The 17033-nt window shown below is 39.5% G+C and overlaps 1 protein-coding gene across 3 annotated transcripts in view; it reads right to left on the bottom strand.

The window, feature by feature from the left end:
• Positions 1-5091: 5091 nt before the first annotated feature.
• LOC127508640 (interferon-induced very large GTPase 1-like) overlaps positions 5092-17033 on the bottom strand; it is a 97705-nt gene continuing 85763 nt past the window's right edge. For 2 of the 3 annotated variants that reach the window (XM_051886768.1, XM_051886769.1), the window contains 2 exons: positions 10879-10948; positions 5092-10539 (listed from right to left, as the gene is read on the bottom strand). In XM_051886768.1, coding sequence (XP_051742728.1) covers positions 5767-10467 — 4701 coding nt within the window. In that variant the 5' untranslated portion in view covers positions 10468-10539; positions 10879-10948 and the 3' untranslated portion in view covers positions 5092-5766. The remainder of the gene's footprint in view (positions 10540-10878; positions 10949-17033) is intronic. The other variant, XM_051886767.1, reaches the window with a different exon arrangement.

Below are 17033 nucleotides of genomic sequence, written 5' to 3'. Positions count from 1 at the left end.
TAATCAGCTAATTAACTCAAAACACCTGCAAAGGCCTTTAAATGGTCTCTCAGTCTAGTTCTGTAGGCTACACAATCATGGGGAAGACTGCTGACTTGACAGTTGTCCAAAAGACGACCATTGACACCTTGCACAAGGAGGGCAAGACACAAAAGGTCATTGCAAAAGAGGCTGGCTGTTCACAGAGCTCTGTGTCCAAGCACATTAATAGAGAGGCGAAGGGAAGGAAAAGATGTGGTAGAAAAAAGTGTACAAGCAATAGGGATAACCGCACCCTGGAGAGGATTGTGAAACAAAACCCATTCAAAAATGTGGGGGAGATTCACAAAGAGTGGACTGCAGCTGGAGTCAGTGCTTCAAGAACCACTACGCACAGACATATGCAAGACATGGGTTTCAGCTGTCGCATTCCTTGTGTCAAGCCACTCTTGAACAACAGACAGCGTCAGAAGCGTCTCGCCTGGGCTAAAGACAAAAAGGACTGGACTGCTGCTGAGTGGTCCAAAGTTATGTTCTCTGATGAAAGTAATTTTTTTTTAATCGGTTTGCATTTCCTTTGGAAATCAGGGTCCCAGAGTCTGGAGGAAGAGAGGAGAGGCACACAATCCACGTTGCTTGAGGTCCAGTGTAAAGTTTCCACAGTCAGTGATGGTTTGGGGTGCCATGTCATCTGTTGGTGTTGGTCCACTGTGCTTTCTGAGGTCCAAGGTCAACGCAGCCGTATACCAGGAAGTTTTAGAGCACTTCATGCTTCCTGCTGCTGACCAACTTTATGGAGATGCAGATTTCATTTTCCAACAGGACTTGGCACCTGCACACAGTGCCAAAGCTACCAGTACCTGGTTTAAGGACCATGGTATCCCTGTTCTTTATTGGCCAGCAAACTCGTCTGACCTTAACCCCATAGAAAATCTATGGGGTATTGTGAAGAGGAAGATGCGATATGCCAGACCCAACAATGCAGAAGAGCTGAAGGCCACTATCAGAGCAACCTGGGCTCTTATAACACCTGAGCAGTGCCACAGACTGATCGACTCCATGCCACGCCGCATTGCTGCAGTAATTCAGGCAAAAGGAGCCCCAACTAAGTATTGAGTGCTGTACATGCTCATACTTTTCATGTTCATACTTTTCAGTTGGCCAAGATTTCTAAAAATCCTTTCTTTGTATTGGTCTTAAGTAATATTCTAATTTTCTGAGATGCTGAATTTGGGATTTTCCTTAGTTGTCAGTTATAATCATCAAAATTAAAAGAAATAAACATTTGAAATATATCAGTCTGTGTGTAATGAATGAATATAATATACAAGTTTCACTTTTTGAATGGAATTAGTGAAATAAATAAATTTTTTGATGATATTCTAATTATATGACCAGCACCTGTATATTATGAGGTCATCTGCATACAACGAAATCTTATGGGTGCTCCCACCTCTATTTATACCTAGCAGATCTGCCTTATTCCTTAATGCTATAGCTAGGGGTTCTATCACTATGTTAAATAAGAGTGGTGACAGGGGGCAGCCCTGTCTTGTACCCCTGTGCAAACAAAAATAGTCTGATATTACCCTATTGGTTCTTATACAAGCAGTTGGGTGTGCATAGAGTATACTGATCCAAGTGCAAAAACTAGATCCAAAACCAAAATGTTTCAGGGCTGTGAATAAATACATGTATTCTATGCGATCAAAGGCTTTATGTGCGTCTAATGACAACAGAACCTCTGGTAGGCGTGGGCTGCCTTGTGAATAAAGTATATTGAAAAGTCTTCGCAGATTACTTGAGAGCTGCCGTCCAGGTATGAACCCTGTCTTGTCTTGATGTATAATAGACTGCATGACAGGATTCAACCTCACTGTCAAGATCTTAGCTAATATCTTATAATAATTTGAAAGCAAACTTATAGGGCGATATGAGTCGCATTTTAGCCGATCTTTACCTTTTTTGTGTACAACTGTAATAATAGCCTGGGACATTGTTGGTGGTAAAATTTTTTGCTCAATTATTTCCTTAAACACTTCTTTCAAAATAGGGGATAGTTTTCCTGAAAACTTCTTATAAAATTCAATTATAAACCCATCGGGTCCAGGTGCTTTTCCACTTTTCATTTGTTTAATAGCTTGTTCAATCTCCACTGTTGATATGGATTGTTTAAGATTGGCTTCATTTTGTTCACTGATGGTAGGTAATTTTTTTTTGTAATTTGGCAAAAAAAAATAGCTATGTTCGCCTTGTCACATGGCTCCGATGTATATAATTCCTCATAAAAAAATTTAAACTGCTTGTTAATATTCAACTGGTCTGTGGTTACTCCATTCGCTGTCTGAATTTCAGCTGACCCCCGATTGTAAAGCAAAACGTGATTGGTTGTAGCGAGAGTGTGCTGCGATTGGTCAGTGCAATGTGGCGTTAACTGATTGGCTTGAGTGGTCGGTGGGTGGAGTCGACCTATTTGTGGATTTGTCTGCAGTCCTGACGCTAGAATTGTTTCAGAATCCACAAACGCTTGAGGTGCAGGAAGAGGTCCACAAATGCGTGCAGCCATCCACAAATCACAAATGTACAGGTGGTGATTCACAAATAAATGCAGGCAGAGTTGTGCTTGTGACATAAACACATATTTGTGAATATGTTTTTTATTAGCAAATCTCATTTTATTTATTTGTGAATTTAATTATTTTTTGTGAAACTCCTAACATATATTTGTAGATCTCATTCTATTCATTTGTGCATGCGATTATTTTTTGTGAATATCTTTACATTTATTTGTGTATCATAATCGATTTATCTGGAGATTAGCTACAAATCTACCTCCATAGGTTTTTATATTGCCATATTTTTATATTGGGTTTTATATATATCAGACTATATTGCCAGACTGAATGTTTGAATTCAAGTGGAAGGTGTTGAAATATTAAATATACAGGCAGATAGGCAACATTCCATGTTTTTATTCTCTATAATATAAAAGCATAATAGGCTACAGTAATATGAGTGCTAATACTTTAACATGATAAATGCCACAGTCCAAGAACGTTTAGACCTGTGTTTACTGTTAAATACTGTGTTCAGGAATATCATCTCAAACGTAGATTTTTACAATGTGCTAAACAATAATTTAGTTTCTAAAATATAAAATATTGGTTTTGTACTGTATAATAATACAAAAGGAGCATATGTGTCTATTTTTTGTTATGAGTGGGCTATATTAGTTGTGATTTCAAATGTTATAGTTGCCTCTGATATCTTGCTAAGTTAGTTGTTTGCATATATATATATATATATATATATATTTTTTTTTTTTTTTTTTTTTTTTTTTTTTACAGTGAACAGGTAACTGCACCACAGATGAGTTCTGTTGACTCCAACACCTGTGTTCACTCTCCAACATCAGCAAGCTGTTCAGCTGCATTGGACTGATATTATACATGAATATATTAAGCTCTATCACCAGCTACTGATGTTGGGGCAGTTTTTTTTTTTTTTAGTTCATGGCAAAAAAAAAAAAAAAAAAAAAAAAGCAGCAGACACCTTAGAAATGCCAGGTATGTTTATTTTTACATGTGTTCAGGAATGACACCAAGGTTTGTGTCAGTTTAAGTGTCTTTGACCTTCATTCTCTATATTTTGATTTTGTTGTGCACCATGTTGTAATTGAATTATTATTTTTTAAATCTAGTTTCTTTTGGCCATTAACCCTCCATTGAATATGGCTTTACCAGCTCAAAAAGTGTCTTACAAAATGCAGACTAAACCAATATATTGTTTTACATTAATGAGTGTTGGGATGATTTTCACATCATTTTGTAGTAAAAACTCTTTTTTAGTGATTGCGCACCAGTGATGACAGGATTTGTTTTTGAGAGAAATTGCTGGATTACACTTTTAAATGCAAGTTTTGCAGGGGTCTCAAACTCAAATTGGCTGGGGGCCGTTGTTGTGATTGATGCCTCATAGGAGGGCCATTTTAACATTCAAGCACAAGAAGGTGCAAAATTTCTGAAAATTTACATTCCTTTGCATTATTTTTCATTTACTTCAAATTTCATTTCTAAAATATTTTTGCCATCTTTAACAAAAAAAGTGTCTGTATCATTGTTACATACAGTATTAGTTTTTTAACAGTATTTTCCCTTATAACATCAAAATCTTGCACTGAACAACACTGTACTGAACAAATACAATCCCTGAATACATTTGTACATTATTCTATTTCTTTCCAGACACCTGGCAGCAATTCTGCTCACACAGCTGAGCCACATTTGCCCAAGATGCCATCTGAGCATCGGTAACGTTTAATGGTAGCATCGGACGCGTTTCGGTGGTTTAAATCGACGCTCGTGACTTGCGCGAGTGCTTTTACTGTAATTTAGCTCATTTTTCCTGGCACGCCAATGTCGCGGCGAGATGGAAACATCTCGACTTTTCATGTGACACAGACCAACCGATGAGCTTCGGCCTTTCCTTTACAACATCGAAAGCTCAGTCAAACAGCTGATCATAGCTGTACAGGGTGGGTTTTTATTTCTCATCTCCATAAATATATCTAGTAGTAGAGCTAATGCAAGGGCTAGAAATCAATTTTTCTTTTGATGAAACTTATCGTGACGTGATATGTGAATGGCCCCTTAGAACGGCGACTTTTTCTTTGCATATGGAATATATTATGAGACAACTAGAGAATAATAATAATAATAATAATGATTTAGCAGGCCGAATTATGTTTTATTTTTTAGATCAGTTGCGGGCCGGGTGGAGGGGGAGGGGGGTAAATGGCCTGCGGGCTGGCCATTTGGGTTTTAATTTACTTAAATATCAAATGATACAACAACAACAACAATAATAATAATAATAATAATAATAATAATATATAAAAAAAAAACAACTTTAAAAATGGTTCAAATGTTAATCTTACTAAGATAAAATTATATATATTTTATACTCTTTATTGTGTACAGAAATGGACCATGGTGAACATATTTAGACAGTTTGTGAACCCTGTTTTGTTTTCAGACAGTACAAACATTACTGCCACTCATCAACATCAATCACACTCTGTAAATAACAATAAACACTCAGTGTGCACTCATGTACTTAATACGTAAAATAGCATTTTAATGTCATCATATACATTAATGTAAATGTACCTTTACAGAAATTGGCAAACAAATGTTCTTGAGATATTAATACAATTTCCTGTTAATAACAACAATAAACAGTGTGTATTCATGCACTAAATACATAAAATATGATATTTAATGTCATTAGATATTAAATGCAAATGTGCACTTACAAAATCTATAGCTCTGGCAAAAATACGGAAAATTTGTCACTTATTATATTCACATGCAAAGGAGCTTTAAACTAAACTCTGCATTGATGCCACAAGGCTTGCCATAGAAGTGACTGTCAAACTATTACAAATTAAAATTTACCACATATTAGCTGCTACTTTGATAAACTTTTTATACAAGCTATTTTAAAGATATACTTTAAGGTTTTCAAATCTGGAATCATTTTTAAAGACTATCTAGATTTTTTTTCCCTGCATCTAATGTCTTTAAGTATAGCCTACAGATCAGTTCACATTGATATGAAGAACATTTGCAGTCTTTTTAAAGACTGGTTACATTTAAACTTTAATCACACTTAGTCTGTAAACTTAAATTTAGATTATTGCATAGATAGTCGCTGAGGTGAAGCTTGTTTCAAACTGTAAATCAAAGAGCTGAAAAAAAAACTTAATTTAATTACATTAATTACATTTTAATTACATTTATCCAAACTCTCAATAGCCTCCTGTTTTGAGTATTTTCTCCATTCATCTGGGATCTCACCACTCCCCTCAAATGTTTTACTATAGTATTTTTCCAGATCTTTCTGGAATCTGCACACAAACCACTTCCAGTAGGGCAGTTCAGAGAGATCAGGGGTGATGCTCCAGTCTGCATAAACTCCTCCTGCTGTTCTGTATTCTCTCCAGAGGACTGTATCATCTGAATCATTGGGATGAAAAAATCGATCACTTGCTACTGATGATGTGCAGATGTTAATAGATAAGTATGTTGTTCCTCTGTAAAACCACCCATTTAGTCCAATATTTCGATGGAAAGGAACACTGTGATCTCCATGATGGTTTTCTATGGTGTTGGTGCAGATGGTTCTACAGAATGGACACTGAACCCAACAGCACTGACAGAAGTGATCAATCAGAAGCTTGTCTGGTCTAAACTTGAGGTCAAGTTTTTCATCAAATGTCTTTGTGTCAAGTCTCTTGTTGATTTCAGACATTATAGCATGAAGTTCTAGTCTTAACATATCTTCTAGGAGGTTGAAATCATCAACACCTTCATGTTTCACTCCACTGAGGTCTTTTTCAGAGAAGATCAGCACATCTGAGAGCTTCTGTGTGAAACTCTTCAACCATAAACCAACATCTCTGTTCACGTGTTCAGTAGATTCATGTGCTGCTTTCATGATCTTCTGCTGCAGGAGTTTAATGTTAATGTTCATCTTGGGTAAAACACTGACACTGAACTTATCAGTGATGTACCGACTGACTTCATCTCTGATGAAACTCTTGAAGTGATCTCTGGGAGTTTTGATGTAGTTAATGTATTTGCTAAAATCCTCCTCTTCAGCCAGTGTCTTCAGGATGTGTTTCTCCAGATTTGATCTGTTTCCATTAAATGATTCACAGTTTGTTTTCATTTCATCTGTCAGATCTCTGGCAGTCTTCTTGTAGACACTCTGCTCAATGGGCTCTTTCAGTTTCTGACAGATGATCTCACTAAAAATAGCAGCTGATGTTGCTCCATGAACGTATTTTTGGAAAATACTATAGTACTCTTCTCTCCTCCTCTCAAAATATATTTCAGGATCATTGGCTTCCCTGTACAGTCTGTGTTGGAAAGTGATCATCTTCTTTGCTCTCATACAGATGGAAAGACCCAAATCCATAATGAATTCAATCTTAAACACATAATTCATTGCTTCTTCCTGATGTTCTGTTACTCTTGCCTTGATGTAATCTGTGAGTTGTTGAATGCAGCTGATGTTGTAGCCCATCTTTGAAATGTTAAATGACTGAATCATTTTGTCTGTCTGCTGAACAACATCATTAACTAATGATCTTATTTGGGTTTCATCTGATGGAGACAGAGTTTGACCATAACCAAATGTTTTTTTAACTGTTCTGCAAGCACCCTTTACAGCCTCTTTAATCCATGATTTTGTGGACCTTTTTAAATTAACATAATTTGAAAAACTCGGCACAGTGAAAATATTAATGCTCTCACTGCTCTCCTTCCAGTGGTCTACAGGAATACTTTCATAGATGTCACGGAGGATCTCTCTCACATCTTTTATCATGTCAATGTCTTCAATTGGAGGAGTGTCTCTGGTGATCTTTTTCACACTCTGTTCCCAAAACAAATCAAACTCTTTCTTCAGTGTTCCTTCATCATCTGCTTTGTCTTTCATTTTTAAAGCAAGTTCTTTGATCTTTTCAAAGAGATTGTTTTCTTGAAATGTCCTCTGAGCATCATTGTTTTTCTTCAGGTCTCGCTGCTGAAGAATCTCATCTAATCTCCTCTTTGTTTCTCTCACAATGTTTTCCTGAAGCTCTTTGATTTTGATTTCAAATGATGTTTTCCACTGAATCAGTATATCTTTATCTTTGTCTTTCTCAAAGAATTCTGACATTGATTTTTCCACTTCTTCTCTTGTCTCCTTCAGTTCTCTTTGAAGATCAGTTTCCTCAACCTCATGAATTGCTTTATTTTCTATTTTGTTGTGTAGTTTGTTCTGAGTTTCCATCATGGCACTGTGTAGACTCCAGGACCACTTGCTGTATTCGGTCTCCAGTTTTCTGTAGGCTGAAATCTCCAGAGAATTTCTGAAGGTGAAGACAAATCGTTCATTCAGTAAACCCTCCCAGAGGTCTTTAATACGATCTTTGAAGTCTTTCAGCATCATTCCTTGTGATTTTGATGCATGATACATAATAGTTTCCTTTAGATGTTGAATATTCTCACAGTAGTTTGGGTTTGGTGGTGCCATTGGTGGGCTGCCCTCCCAGAGCTGAGCAAAATACTTCACATCATTCTGAACATCAAATTTAATGACATCACTGAAACATTCTGCATCATAGCCTTCCTCTTCAGCAGCAAGTTTTGTCATCTCATCCCTTGTCTCCTGAAGTCGTCTCCTTCCCTCCATGTTTTTCTCTCCAGCTGTGACGTCTGAGACATTCTGATGCACAAACACACAGCTGGGATTCAGTCTGACCTTCTTCATCCTCATGAAGGCCTGAACAACAATCTGAAGAATGTCCTGCATATCGGATGGGGTTTCTCCAAAGATGTTGATCAAGGTCAGATTTGCAAGACCAACAACAAATGTTGCCAATTCATTGTCATGATGTCTTGTTGATCTTCCAGCCAGTTCTAGAGCACGAAGACCCTCAGTATCAACAACCAGAATATAGTCAATGTTCACCTGTGTTTTCATCTCATCTGACACTTTGACCAGCTGCATGAAAGCTCCTCTGGTGCACCTGCCAGCACTGACGGCAAACTGGAGTCCAAACATGGCATTCAGCATGGTGGATTTCCCAGAGCTCTGAAGGCCTAAAACTGACAGCACAAAGACTCTCTGGTCTCCCAGTTTCTGGATGAGTTCATCTAGAACAGCAGAGATCCAGATCACAGGAACATGAGCAGCATCTCCATCCATCAGCTCCAGTGGAAATCCAGAGATCATCATCTCTGCTGCAAGACTCGGGAGAGAAGAGAAGTGAACCTGCAGGTCTTTCTTGTTCTTCTTCACTGATGAACATGATTCATAGATCTGACCGATCTCCCTCATGATGTGCTCCAAACCAAAGGCTGCAGCTTGAAGATCCTCAGATATTCTCTCAAGTTCAATTTGCTCAGCCTTGAGTTGCTCAGATTTATCAGTGTTCTCTTTCAGTTTTAGGACTGTTGACCATTTTTCATCATACTTGTCATGTAGATTTGAAAGGTCAGCTGATATATATTCATCCAGAAGGATTATGAGCCATTTAATGAAAAACATCTTATGATCATCATGTGAGTTCATTTCTTTAATAAAGAGCTTCATAAAATCACTGATGTCAGATTCATGCTGTTGTTGACGAATTTCCTTAATTTCTGTTTGTTTTCTACTTATTTCCATCTCTATCTCTTCTGCTCGAGGTCGATGTAGTTCTTTGTTCTTCTGACACCACTGATGCCACAGTTTCCCCTGACAGGGCAGAAATAAGTCTTTAATTTCTGTCAGATCTTTCTTCTCCAGTAAACTCATCATCTGCTGTGATGCTTTTCTTCCTCTCTTGCAGTCATTATCATCTTCCTCATCTACTCTGATGTCTGAGTGTTTGGACACATCTTCAAGTCTGAAAGTAGAAGATGATTCTGAGAGACAATCATTTATAGCTCTTCTGAGCTCTTCAGATACATCTGACTGATTTCTGTCTTTAAGACCGATTTTGAATTTCTCTTTCTTCATCTCAGTTAGAGTAGATTCATCCTCAGTAAAAAGACAAATAAGTGGCTTTCTGTTCCTGTACAGACTTTGCATTACTGTTGCACTTCTGTCATTCTTCTGAAGTTGTGGCAGAAGAACAACATTGACTGAGGCCATTTCAGTGAGGATCTGCAGCTGTTTCTCATGGTCTCCTGCATCACCGTGTAGATTACAGAACGCAACACAGTCAGTGAATTTATCCGTGTTTGCTCCAGATGGGCAGAACCAGGCGATCTCCACCACTCCATCCATCAGTTCTCTGGTTTTGCTGCTGCCTGGGCAGTTCCTGTGGAAGAACGTGTTGTGTTTCTCATTGATCAGACTGTTAATCAGATGAGACTTGGATGAAGACACAGAGCCAAACCTGAAGAAAGACACCATTGGAGTTTCTGCCTTGTAGACTGGATGGGTTTGACTGATTTCATTGTTGGTGTTTCTGATCTTCCAGCTCTTGTTGATTTGTCTGAATGTCCAGAGAGGAAACACAATCTGTTGTGTGAATGGATCAGGAACAAGCAGAGGCAGAGCGTACTGACACTGGGACAGTTTAGTGACCATCAGCTGCTTCAGGAAACCATCAGCACAATGAAACACGGCCATCTGAAGATCCATCGGATGAATTTGCTCAGACTGACTTGATTCGTTGTTTTTATGAACATCATCAAAAATATCACTCTCATCTTCAGATGAGTCACTGCCTCTTTGAATTGTTTGGTCTTGCTCATTGTTCACTTTAGTTTTAATGTATCTTGCTCTATAGTTATGTATCAGTAGTTTTTGTATGAAAGTCTGAATCAGCTCTTCTTCAGCACAAGACTCATGGGACTGTATTGAATGTTCAGTTATCTGAAGAACATCTGAGGCTCTCAGTTTGAGTTGTCTGACTTCAAGATGAAGTTTGTGAAATACTTTATTCATTTTTTCAGTCTTTTGCTGTTGCAAGTGTTGATCTGGAGTGATTCTCGTTGTTCCAATGTCTTTGCTTTTTCCCTGATGAAGAAGTAAGCATTTCATTTACTTTGTATTTAAAGAAATAAATAATATTCAATTTAATTCACAATACATATCGTTTTAAAGCAGTTTTACAGGTATCCATGTTAATTTTTTGTAATAAATGACTTCCTAGCTAACAAATGTTGTTGTTAGTTGGGAAGGCATTTATTAAGTATGTTTTTCAAACTTTCTGTTTTGGTTATGGAAATGTTAAAATGTTTTCTTGATGTTAGTGGAACCTTTTTTTAAGGTTAGTATGTTTGGAACATTCTGTTGGCAGGGAAGTGTTGTCTAAGAAATCACTTTGTTAATGGTGGGGAATGAGTTAAAATTCACCTTGATTTCACTGTTAGGGGGTGCTATAACACATCTTCTGAATCAGTAGAACCTCTGGATCAAAACACAGCTAATGAAAAAGCAGAAACAAGAAGCAGTGATCAGGTATATGCAAGTTAACATGATCAACAAACAATCAGCATATAAATCAAATATTTTAACGTTACTGAATGAAATGTCAAGCCCATGAGGAGGTGTAAGACTGTGCATACTGTTGATGGATGCATTCTCTATGTTTTGATCATCATTCTGAATTTGATCTAGATGTAATTTGATAATAAAAAAAGAGATCTTCTCAGCTTTTTGTTCAAAATGTTGCATTTTATGAAACCCTATCCACATTCATATGTTGATAAAAAAAAAAGAATGCATAAAGCTAGAATAAATTGTTTGTTGTTGTTTTTAGAGATTTATTTTTGGCTTTTATAGGCAATTTGGGTGTTTGCAAACAGCACTGACTTGTTTTGTCCAACATGTTCTCCAACCAATACGACCATGTAGGTCGTTTGTCACTTCCCTGAAATACGACCCATAGGAGCGTTTACTAAAGTGGCGCCCCTATCGACAACAGGACACCTTCATTTTAATGCATTGTTCCCTTTTATGTCCTATTTCAGGTTTCACGTAGCTCGATTGGCAGAGCATTGCAATAACAATATGCAATCATGTGATCATGCAATCGTGGGTTCGATCCCAGGGAACGTGTGTCCTCAAAGTGTATATGCACTATAAATCACTAAGGGTAGGTTTAGGGGTGGGGTGGGTATGTAGTTGTTAAGAAAAAAAAAAAAAAAAAAAGAGTTTTGCTAAATGGAAATAGGAGAAATGGTGTAAAAAGTCCACACATTGCATTTAAATGAACACGCATTTTGATTGGTAATGACAGTCATACGTTATTTCATGACAACAGACGTAACACGACGCTGTCATTCACAAGTTTACACGTACATGAAATCAAAATAAAGTAATTTGTATAGTAATTATGCGTATTTGGCGTGCTGTCCGGGGGAGGGCTCCGAGCTCGGAATTTGGCCCAAACCCAGAGTACTCCCCCTCCTTAACTGGGATAGAAACCTGCCAAGAGTGAGGTGATGGGGTGGTGGAGGGATGCTGTGAAACATGTCCCAGTATAGAGGTGAGAGACGGCTTATATACCGGCTTCCTCTTGCACTGATTGGTTGATTTACCTGAACATGCGCCTCCCGAATTTAGTTAAATAAAACTTCATTTCACGAGTTTACACATACATGAATCAAAATAAAGTAATTTGTATTGTAATTATGTGTATTTGGCGTGCTGTCCGGGGGAGGGCTCTGAGCTCGGAATTTGGCCCGAACCCAGAGTACTCCCCCAAAAAAGCCAAGTAAGCTCAGGACAGCAATGATAGAACGAAGTGAAATTAACCCCCCAAAAAAGTGAAGGGCACGAGAAGGTATTTGCAAGAAATCGAGCTTGACTGTTCGACTGGGAGGGCTCTCGCAGCATCCGACGGGGGCTTAATGTTCAATGGCATTGGACGGGTAAGCCCCGCCACCAGTTAAACAGTAAGCTCTTGCTTACGGCGCGATATTGTATGAACGTGATTCGGGATCGAGTTTAGCCGTTCGACCGGGAGGGCCCTTGCAGCGTCCAACGGGAGCTTTGGATGAATTTGCTCGTGGCATCGGACGGTCCGGAGGGTTCGACCAGCACTTCGAAGTGGCTGGGACACGGGAATAGACCCTTTGCCGCCCACGAACGGGGAACCCACACTGCAACACGAACATGAGCATCCGACTACGTATGAATCAGGCAGGCTCTCACTGCTATTCGAACGGGAGGGTTCGACCGACGCTTCAGGAGGGGGACTGAGCCCGGCTCATGAACGGGGAACCCACACTGCGTGCGAACGGGGGAGCCTGCAATGTTGTAAAATATATAAACTGAAAGTCTAAAACGAAATACAATGGTTGGTTTTATTTGGCGTGAATACGGCGAGATAATAGAATTGATTAAAATGCGGGCTGGTGTATAGGTGATGGGAATTAACAATTTAATTGATTAGGGCTTGCTGTGTGTTTCTGATGTGGAAGCAGCTGGATCTGATGTAGGTTTTGAAAGCTTCTGATGACCAACGACCCAGGGTTTGAATTTGTTGTTGTGAAAGACCTATTTGGGTGGCTGTGGTTGCTGCGCTGATACGGAAAGAATCTTGTGGCTGGATGATTGGAGTCGTCGGCGAAGAGTGGATCGAATGAGGATTTGATTAAGGAACGTCTGTACTGCAGGTAATTTATGAGAGAATGGTACGGCTGAATGGGAGTTGGCAGATTGAAAATGTAAATGAAGTGACCCTTTCGATCAGTTTTACTTTGTTTAATGAAAAAAGATATAGTTTTGTTATCTACAACCTGTAAATATGAAATTGAAGGGTGGATATTAGTGTCGAAGTTAGACGTGACTGTTAATTCGGCGCACCGAAGAAAGCCAGGATGAACATTGCTTCTAGTGTGCGGGCGGTGTTGATGGAATGGTAGCCGAGACGAAATGTGGAAATACATTTGGTGAGTATGTCGATAGTAATAGGCTGTCTGGTATCTGGGCGGGTGGGATGGGTTCTTTGAACTCCTTTGATGAGAAGGGAAGTTTGAGAGTTATTTATGGCGGATGCGGGCTTACCATAAGCTAATTTATGGAAAAACTGAATGCAGCTTAGATAGCCTTTTATGGACCTGGCTTGGAGGCCTTATACACTGTTAACCCTTTCGCACGTAAGTTTGAAATATTCTGGCTGAGCCCCTAGTGTGAGTTTTTTTAAGGCAATTTAGAACGTATCACTTTATTGTTTCCATGGTGACACGTCATTGCTTGTCACATTACACACCACAGTGCTGTATGACTGATGATCTGCTTTTATTTAATTTTTCCTTTTTTATTCAAAATATTTACAAATTTGTTAGCTATAGGATGAAATATCTGATATTCCAATTGTCAAATATGTGCAAGTGGATGTGTTTTGCTGTTTAAACACCTTTATAACGAAGTTGAGCCATATGCGCGATGGGCGCCGCCATGTTGTTTGCGCTGCACAGAGAATCGGATCTGTTGGATTTACAACACGTGAATTCATCCACTTCTCCCAAAATACATGAAAGTAAGTGAGTCGGTGAACTGGGGAAGAATAGAGTAAACTTTAAAGTTACTTTCACAATGTGTATCTGATATGAATAAAACGTGTCGTCTAATTATAATGGAAAGAGTTGTTATTTCCGCTTTTATAGACATCATTGTGTATTATACAAACTCTAAATATATTGTTTTGTTAGCACTCATGTGTATTTAAATGTCTGAAACCTAAAATAAACATTATTTGGTTCAAAACACTGCATATATGTGATATATGAAAGCACCACGCGCGTCTGTCTCTGGTTTAGCGCCAGCCAAAGCGCGCAAGCACATTTGAATTTGGCAGTTCATCACGTGAGGCGCTGAACGTTCTAATCACACCGGTGTGATCGTACGCTCCTGGTGCCAGCCAAGACTGATCACACCGGTGTGATCGTACACGTCAAAGGGTTAAGGTGAAATATGAATGACGTAATGGATAGAAGAGAAAAATCGGGAAACGGCAGGTTGTGAGAGAGGTGAAAAGTTTTGAAAGATTTCCATGCTGTGTAATACGTTTGGAGGATTCTAGGTGAAACTGCTTGGAGGATGGTATTAAAAGAAGTGTCTAGAAGGGATTTTAACGGGTGATTTATGGGAAGATCAGCTGAGAATAATGAGGGACTGGGGTTGGAAGTAAATCCGCTTCTGGTGCCAGCGTCCTGAATTTCTGAAAAAAGAAACGGGAAAGAGAGTCAGCGATTTGATTTTTGGAGCCTGGAATGTGTTTAGCAGTTATAATAAACTGATCACAGGCAGAAATCCAAATGAGGCGTCTGATGAATAGCATTAACGCAGGGGAGCGAGAACGGCCTTTGTTAATGCAGTGTACAGTGGCTTCATTGTCCCAATGAACCAGGATGCTTTTAGATGACCACTCCTTCCCCCATAGGGAAGCTGCATCGACGATCGGATAGAGCTCGAAAAGGGCCGAGGAGGCTGAGGACTGAGGTGTGTCTAGAAGCTGGGGGGGCCAGGGAGACCCGAACCAGTGTCCTTGGTAAAATCGCCCAAAACCGACTGGGGGGGCTGCATCAGTGAACAGGTTAATGTCAAGGGGCAGAGAGATGCAGTTGTCATAGAAAAAAGTTAATCCATTCCACTGGTTAAGGAAAGTTATCCATAAACTTAACTCGTTTTTGCGCGCGTAGGATAACAGAATTTGGTCTTCCATCGCGTGAACTGAAGACACGAGGGCGAGGAGATGCGCGATGCGCGACCTTGTGGAATTATGCGCATAGCAAAGTTTAGGTGGCCAAGCAGCGAGAGAAGTTCGCGTTTGGAACAGTTTGTGCAGTCTAGAAGATTGGACGCGATCAAAATGATTCTATCAATTTTTCCTTAGGCAGTGAAGCCTGGAATTTTACGGAGTCTAAATTGATGCCCAGAAACTCGATGGATGTGGTTGGACCCATTGTTTTCTCCTGAGCTATAGGAATCCCTAGCTCTGAGAAAACATTTTGCACCATGAGGAGATGCGCTGCAGGGATGGCGTCATGAGGTGAGATGATTAAGAAATCATCAAGCAAATGAAGGAGATAAGGAATTGCATAATTATTGGATAGAATTCAACATATGGCTTCAGATAGTGTGTCAAAAATTTTGGGGCTGCTTTTGCAACCGAAGGTTAAACACACGGCAATGTAAAATTTATTGCGCAGTCGAACGCCAAATAAATGCCCTGAATCCGGGTGAACTGGCATTATTTTGAAAGCTGATGTGATGTCTACTTTTGCCAACCATGCGCCGCTGCCAACCATTTTAATCATTGTTATTGCTTGTTCAATATTGTGATAATGAAGAGAAAATTCCTTGAGTGGGATAAGACTATTGATGTTTGGAAACGGGGAGTTGTGAGGCGCTGAGAGATCGATTATCATGCGTTTTTTTCCCTGAAAATTTCCTGGTAGCAACACCAATGGGGCTGATACGAAAATGCTCGAACGGGGGCATTTCGAATGGACCGATCATAAAACCTGATTCGATTTCCTTTTTGATTAGTTCGTCTACTACTTCAGGCTCTGCTAGAGCAGACTGAAGATTATTGCAGATGATATTCTGAGTAGGCTGACATTCTATCCTAGGTTTAAAACCATGCTTTCGACCAGACAACAGGTAATTTGTAAAGTTAACACCAGGGTGATGAGATAATTCATCAGCTAGGTGAGAAATATTCACAGGAGTCGAAAGATAGTTTTTTGCACTTTTATTTACAGATTTCAATACCGGACATACAGTGCGGGCGTGGACGCCGCCACAGTAGTTGCAGATATGAAGATAGCGGCAGCGTTGTCTTGGGCATTTCCCTTCGTTTAAGTTATTACATATTTGCCTGTTTGCTGCTACGTTGTGACTCTTGTGAAAGCGTGATCCTCCCTAGCGGGTCGCGGAACATAACTGGTGGATTTGATTGGGTTTTGTTCTGGGCAGGGAGGAATTGAGGGATTAATTTGAGGGCATGTCATGGTGGAATGGTTAACGGATCTGCAAATTGCACATGAGATGTTTCGGCATCTGAAGAAAACTCTGTTATGGAGATTGGTGTCCAGCGCTCCCCAATAAGGACACTGATTCCATTGTGAAACACGAATGGTGCATTTAGCAGAAAAGAGTTTATGGTATGTATAGAAATGGGTAGCCCCATAGGACAGTGCGAGCTCCGCTATGATGGAGAGATAATCATTCAGCTTGCGCCATCTATGGAGAAAAGCAGAGCATATTATTTCGGTATAGCGGCTGAAAGCAATACAAAATTCCGCCAAAGACAGTATGCGTGAGGAAGTTTGTGTATTGTTTTTTTAAAGTTACGGAAATATCACCGCAGTCCACCTGGCGATTGGACTCTGTTGGAGGAAATAAGGACAATAAAGAGCCTAAATCCACGTCTGCACATGCGAGGATTTGTGCTCTGATATTGTTCGCCACTGGAGGAAGTTCTGAGGCGACAACGGTCGGAGGAGCTGGTTGTGGTGTTGCTGAGAAGAGAGAGAAGGGAGATCGAGTATGCAGAG

Source organism: Ctenopharyngodon idella, chromosome 3, assembly GCF_019924925.1.
Source record: "Ctenopharyngodon idella isolate HZGC_01 chromosome 3, HZGC01, whole genome shotgun sequence".
NCBI lineage: Eukaryota > Metazoa > Chordata > Actinopteri > Cypriniformes > Xenocyprididae > Ctenopharyngodon > Ctenopharyngodon idella.
The sequence above is the reverse complement of the archived record's forward strand: the minus strand, read 5'-3'. Positions and strand labels throughout refer to the sequence as shown.